This window comes from Meles meles, chromosome 6 (genome assembly GCF_922984935.1).
Source record: "Meles meles chromosome 6, mMelMel3.1 paternal haplotype, whole genome shotgun sequence".
Taxonomy (NCBI): Eukaryota; Metazoa; Chordata; class Mammalia; order Carnivora; family Mustelidae; genus Meles; species Meles meles.
Genome location: NC_060071.1, coordinates 119,931,359 through 119,938,280, shown reverse-complemented (window position 1 = coordinate 119,938,280; position 6,922 = coordinate 119,931,359). Strand labels below are relative to the sequence as shown.

At 43.2% G+C, this 6,922-nt stretch overlaps 1 protein-coding gene across 5 annotated transcripts; it reads right to left on the bottom strand.

The window, feature by feature from the left end:
• Positions 1–1,430: 1,430 nt before the first annotated feature.
• SRSF5 (serine and arginine rich splicing factor 5) lies at positions 1,431–6,302 on the bottom strand. Of its 5 annotated transcripts, none has more exons than XM_046008108.1 (8): positions 6,164–6,302; positions 5,123–5,267; positions 4,776–4,846; positions 4,551–4,649; positions 4,188–4,257; positions 2,885–2,958; positions 2,335–2,445; positions 1,431–2,241 (listed from the first exon to the last, which is right to left on the bottom strand). In XM_046008108.1, exons 2-8 carry the CDS (start codon positions 5,246–5,248, stop codon positions 1,974–1,976), a joined length of 819 nt encoding a protein of 272 aa, XP_045864064.1. In that variant the 5' UTR covers positions 5,249–5,267; positions 6,164–6,302; the 3' UTR covers positions 1,431–1,973. The 5 variants fall into 5 exon arrangements, with proteins under 5 accessions (XP_045864064.1, XP_045864065.1, XP_045864067.1 ...); XM_046008109.1 differs by having other exon boundaries at positions 6,168–6,300; XM_046008111.1 differs by having other exon boundaries at positions 1,431–2,238; positions 6,039–6,283.
• Positions 6,303–6,922: the final 620 nt, after the last annotated feature.

The window sequence follows — 6,922 nt, the reverse complement described above, 5'->3', positions numbered from 1 at the left end:
AGTTCACAACCAGCACAGGGCTCCACTATGGGTATGGAGCCTACTTAAAAAAATTACCAATTTGGGTCACTATTACTGTTGAAGACCTGTGAAAACATCTACCCGCCTACTGTATTGACATATTATACCCTTATTTACCTATCTACTCAAATCGTTTTACCATTCAGCAAGTATCACCTGCCAGGAAACTTAGTTAAGCAGAACCAAGAGCATTAGTATTTCTCAGGAAGGCAGAGCTAGACTTGAGATTTAGTAATCTCAAATTATGCTTCAAAAGAGAACTAAATAGACTACAAAAGAAAACAAGTTATGTTACTTCACACAAAAGCTGGTTCTAAAACTTTGCTTAGGATTATACTCAGACTCCTCTATTTCTCAGGTCCTTGATGGGGCAATAAAGGTTAGTTCAAACCAACTCCCAGTCATCTCTGCCATTTGCTCAAAGGGCCTTATTTTACTGCTTCACTGTATGACAACTATTTGTAATGACAAATTGGCAAGCCACTGACATTTACCTATCTAGGGGTAAAGAAACGTGAAAAACTAAAATAGAATAAAGTCAACTGGTAAAACATTGTAAAGTATGGACATCATACCACCAACATATAAAAACTTAAGGGAAGAAACTGCCTTTCCATTTGGTAGCAACTGTGGTTCACTTCCAGCCTTCCAAACTAAATAAACACACTTGGGTTCCACTCCTTTACATCAGCCTCCGCCCGAGTAAATTAACAAGTGTAACACTCAAACTCCCCCTAGAATTGGCCCTTCATAGAAGGGAGCAGCTTCCCCATTTTTGTGGCATGAGCTTCTACTGTCTCGGATATAACAAAAAAAATCTACCAACAACTTCTCAAACCTACCCCCAAATGGGAGTCCTACCACCTAATCCCCATACTTTTGTAAAGCCAAAAGCAATCCTTCTGGTACTTCTTTCCTCAAAAAACCCATGCAAGGCTGGGGCAGATGAAAGAAAATGAGCTTTTCAGGTTTTGGGGAACTAGACTTCTTCAATTCCAATACCAGTCCACCATTTACTTGGCTCTTCTCTGGCCCTGAGTTTCCTCCTATAAGATAATTATGTTCCTAGTAGCTGTGAAGATTCAGCGAGCATAAAGGGAAGATATTTGTAACATTATGTAAGTACTACATGCCATTCACCATTACCAGACATTTACCCAACCAAGCACTCTTATAGAGGACTAAGAAACTTAACTATCCTCATCATTTGAACAGTTTGCAGACATCTCTGCCCTTGTTTTGACTAGACCAGAAATGGCAAGGGTTTTTAAAAGACTTAAATTTTCAAAAAACCTTTAAAAATCCACCAACTGATTTCCAGGATTCTCCACAAGGTTATTTTAAATGTGCTGAACATAGATGGACAGTAAAAAATAATAGCATACATCCTTCAGACAAACAGACAAAAGCAGTTTTTATAATCTTTTATTATCAATAACAGCTGCTTTACCGTGTCTTTGTCAAGCAGCTGTTAAAGGTTGGGTGGGAGGACACCCTTGACCCTAACAAGGAAAACTCAAGCCTTTATGTACAAGCAAATTTAGAGCTCTTTTAAATGTCCAAAGCTATTAATTAGTTTAATTGAGGCATTAAACTAATTCCGAATTAACATATTTGAATAACCAAGAACTAAAATGTTCAAATCTTTTCTAGTACAAAAAAATTAAATTTGCTTTAGTTATAAAAGAGCTCTCTCAATATACACAAACTATACACTTCAGACATTCACAAAAATGTGAGCGGAAGGCTTATCAAAAGACATTTAATACAATTAGTTTTCAACAACCCCTGGTGGTCCACATCTACAAAGATTTCCAGCCCAACCCACCCCCCCTCCAAATCCCACCCCCCCCCCACAGAAAAGCACATACTTACCAGAATTTTTAGCAAGTATGGTTTGGGAATTGGTTTTGTTTTTTAAAAAAAGGCCCCCAGGGCAAGTTATTTACAGTTTAATTGCCACTGTCAACTGATCTGGACCTTGACCGGGATCGGGACCTGGACCTCTGGCGATCCACAGATGCTGGAGACTTAGATCTACTTGAAGAACCACGTTTCTGGCTCTTCTCAGGCACAGGAGACCTACTAACAGAACGGGACTTGCTCCGGCTCCGGCTCCGGCTCCTGGACCGGCTGTAAGACTTGCGACTCCGGGACCGAGACCGGCTACGAGACCTAGAGGAACTCCTGGTCCTGGAACGAGACCTGCTCCGTGACCTACTAGGGAGGAAAACGAACAAACAAAAATACAATATAAGTGGCAGGACCTACAAACCCACCAACTAAAACTTTTGTCTTTAATATGTTAGATACCTGTGCCTTTTGCTGCCTTCGATTAATTTGATTTTTCTCCCATTTATTTCCTTTCCAGAAAGTTTTTCAATAGCATTCTTTAAATCACCATAAGAGGCGAACTCAACCACCCTACAATGGAAAAAAGCCATGTGTACAATTATATACATCTGGTAGTCTGATCTCAAACTACATATAGCAATCCAGAGTATCAAGATTACCTTTTCTAGATACCTTCTGCTACTGCTATATTAAGAATCTTAGATTTTGAAAACAGCATTACAAGGTTTCTCCACCTCCAAACCACGGACATTTTAAGCTAGACAGTTCTTTGTTGTGGAGGCCTTTTACCTATGCTTGGTAGCCATATTTAGCAGCATCCCAGCCTCTACCTACAAGATGCCTGTAGCACCCTAAACCCATTACAACCACCAAAAATGTGGTCCAATGCCCCCTACAGAGCAAATTCATCCTCAAATGAGAACCACCACACTCCAGCATATCCAGATTCTAAGATTTCTGAAAACATTCAGTTTTCAAAAGGCTGTTATGACCTTCAAAACACACTCACCCTTCATTTAATTTAGGTCGATGTGCATCCGCAAAGGTTACTTCCCCAGCTTGTCTCATGAAATCTTTGAGATCCTTAACACAAGACAGTTGTGTCACGCGAAGAAAAGGAAACTTGACACACAAACAACCACATGGTATAAAAAACAAGACTACTGGAAGAGAAGATGTTAGATAAAGTACAAACATGGTATTTACCACACTTGTATTCTATCAGAATTCAAAAATTATCTATGCCAGGGCACGAAATAAGCAAAAAGCATATTGCTTTTAAGCAAAATGCTAGAGGAAAATTCAGATTTTAACATTAAAGTAGTATTAGTCTATACTGAGCTCAATACAAAAGAAAGAAAACAAAACAAAAAAAACAAAACAAAAAGGAACAGTACATATTTTTAAAGACTAAAGTAGAGATATTATATTAAAAAAAAAAAAAGAAAGAAACAGAACATTTACAAGACACCAGTTATTTTGTGCCCCATATGTCATTAAAAAAGTTTACTTTACCTTTATTATTATTTCCCTAGGCTAGTCAAGCAGCAAACCATTAATCGGTCGGAGAAACCTTCATGACATATGCCCGACTGGCTCTTCGCCACCCACTTGAAGGACACTACCCAATCGGTGGAAGCCTTTAATTGCACAGCCCTCCCTATTAGCAGACTATTGACGGATGCAGGCACGTTCTACTCTTGTGCAGTTACCAAGGACCACTTTACTGCGATCAGGATTCCAACGACCACCTAATTTCGAATCTTTCAACTCTTTTCGACCAGGACCTCTTATTCGGAAGCGTTACAGGAAGACAGCTCTCAATTAGGGATCAGATCACGTTATCAACGCTCTGGGATCGCTGCAACCTGGCACTTCAAGTAAGTGCCCCGATTACGTCTAGACCGGCAAACACAGATCTAGAGGTGGCCAACTGATCACTGTAGGAGCTGACTGGCAAAGTCAACCAGGCCCAACCAAGAGTGACCAAGACAACGATTAGGATAACCCACAGGCACTCCTCGTCATAAGGCCAACGACACAGATAGGCTGGCAAATAAAGGGTTTAATATTTGGTTAAAATTGATTTTAAAAAACAAGAAAAAATAACCTCAAAACATTAAACATTTGATCAAATATTAAAGTTTTAAATATCCCCCAATTACTTTTAATCAAAATTTTAAAATTACAATTAATTCCATTAATTTAATTTAATTTAAAATTACTTTTAATAAAAACATAATAAAACATTAACTACCCATTAACTTTTAAAAAGCCACATTAAAATAGCTCAAAACTGTGTTTCAACAAACCTGCCAGCTGACTCTTGAAGATAAATTCTCAACTATAAGCCGATTTTCTGTTCTTACAGGTGGAGCATTTCTGAGGAAGAAAATGAGTACTCACAATGGAAGAAATGCAGCAGTGTGTACCTACTGTGTTCGACTGTGGGCAGACTCAAGCAGTAAGATAAAACAAGTCATTCAAATCGAGTTTCTGAATTATTTTACAGGACTTATTAAACACACTAATCAAGAACAGCAGACTACCACAGGAATAATAGAAATGATTATACAGTAAACAAAAAACCACTTATCACTAATTGTTCTTAAACATTAAAATCTCCTCCTGCAGTAGTGATTGTTCAAAGCAGCCATTCACGATCCATCACATACCGTCTATCATTTCGAGGTCTGCGACTACTAAAACGGTCAGAATAGCGTCCTCTACCTCGTCCACCTCGAGACCGAGCTCTAGCATGTTCAATAGTAACCCTACAGGAAAGGAAAGAAGGCTCTGTTATCCACACAAGCTACCTGACAGCTAATTTGAAATAATCCCAACTGCTCTAGTCTGTTCTACCCTACAGTGCTAAATAGTTACAAAACTAAGGTTCTCACCTTTCACTGCACAGTTCTTTTCCATCGAGTTCATATACAGCATCATCCGCATCCCTGGGATCCTCAAATTCCTAAAATGTGAACGTGAAAAACAGCTCTTAACATGATTTTAAAATGTATTTAACAACAGTTAAAAGCACCAAAACCGTGTCAAGAATGAGTATCTTAATGACAGTCCCATAAACATAAGCTCAACAGAAATGCCATCAGGAGTGGTTTCCCTCCCACTAACAGCGAGGTTTTTATCCCTTAAAAATACCCTACGCTCAGTAAAAACCAAAAACACTGCTTATCAAAATCTTTACCGACTTAACAGCAGTTCTAAACAACCAGTTATAAATACTTACCACAAAACCAAAGCCTCTTTTCAGATCAATATCTCTTATCCGTCCATACCCCTTGAAGAATCTTTCCACGTCTTTCTCCCTGGCCGCTGGATTTAACCTCCCGATAAATACTCGACAACCACTCATGGTGTCCGGCTAGTATTTCCTGTTACAAAATAATTCAATTGAGACAATACCAGTGAATGTCCGAAGAATGCCTGGTCAAGGGGTCAAAAACATAAACGGCATAAAATAAAATGTTTACCCGGTGATGTTATAAACAAGATTGCCAAGAGTGCCTCTTATTAGGCCAGGTCCCTTGCAGAAAAATTAAAACTCGGCTCCCAACACGATCCTTCCCTGGGCCCAGACCGCAGCAACCGCAACGCCCACTGCCGCCTCTGGAACTGCGCAGCCGCACTCTCTCCCCGGCTCTTCTGGCCCCCTCCCATCTGCCGCAGTTAGGAAAGGCCGAGAAGTGCGGGCGGAGCCGAACCCCGCCCTCCGCAAGGCCAGCCCAATGGCGACGGGCCGCGCGCACGTCGCCGCCTCCCAGGAACGTCACAGCGGGTGGAAGCCGGAATCTCGCGACGCCACCGCCGCGCCTGCGCAGACGGCAGCGGGCGGACGCAGGCAGCCATAAAATGGCGGCGGCCGAGCCAGCGGTGGGGTGAGCCGCGCGTGCCAAACGCCCTTCTCCCTCCCCCCTCCCCGGACTCCACAGTTCCGGAGTCACTGTGCCCGTCCGCAGAAAGCCCTAACCACGCCCCGAGCAAAGGCCTCAGCCCAATACTCGGGGAGGGTCCGGGTAGTGAAGAGGTAAGGAGACAGGGAGGGGCACACGACCCCCATGTAAAAACGACCATAACCACAACCGCCCTTCCACCGTCAGTTCCCCTCACACAATACCCAAAGGGAGACGTGCCCCAGCGCCCACCTCGAATAAACTGCACTCATTGGACGCCGTCCTCCGCAAAGAGAGCAGCCCTGGCCACTCACGATCTGAACGGCCATGAAGAAGCTTCGATCCGAGAAGCCTTTCCCTCAAAGTGAGCCACTCACCTACCGGACAGGGTCTTTGGCAGCTGAGACCAGAGAGGTCCGTAGTCTGCGACGGAGCCGTCTACCTCCCCGCAGACCAGGACTAGTCTCGTCTACGCCTTTCCACAACTGACGCACTTATCCGCTCCTGCGTCCCACAAAATGGAGGGCGCGCCCTGGCGTCACTTCCGGTACCGCCCCTGGGACCTCCCCGTTGGATCTAAGGGCGGAAATTTCCGCGGAGTCGGAAGTTTACGCGGGGCGGGAGCCTCTTAACGGTGACCGCCCCAGAGACCTGCACCCGGGATGGGCGGGGCCGAGGGGCGGGAACTGGCGTGGTTGTGGCCGTCAGGTGCCGCACGCTCAAAGGGCCGCCTTGGAAGATGTTTGCGCCAACTGGGCTGCGGAGTGCTGTGCCTGCCTCGTGAAGATACGCTAGAGCCAATGACATTTCTTTTTTATCTGAAGTCTTTTAAAGATATCCCCAAACGTACTGGGTGAAAGAAACTCAGGCTTTGCAAAAATATTTGGCCATCTATGACCCCTTGCTTCTTGCTGTTTGTGGTTGTACTTTGGCAGATACTCCTTAATGCACAAGGGAATATTTTAGCCATACTGTCATACCATGGACGTGTGGTTTATACTACAAAGACTAAGGAACTGCAGTATTTTTATTTTTAATGGAAGGTTCTTGCATGATGAAATATTGAAATTGGGACTGCAGCTAGCAGGCCATCTTGAATTGAAGCCAGAATGCAGATTTCTGCACTAAGGCTGAGC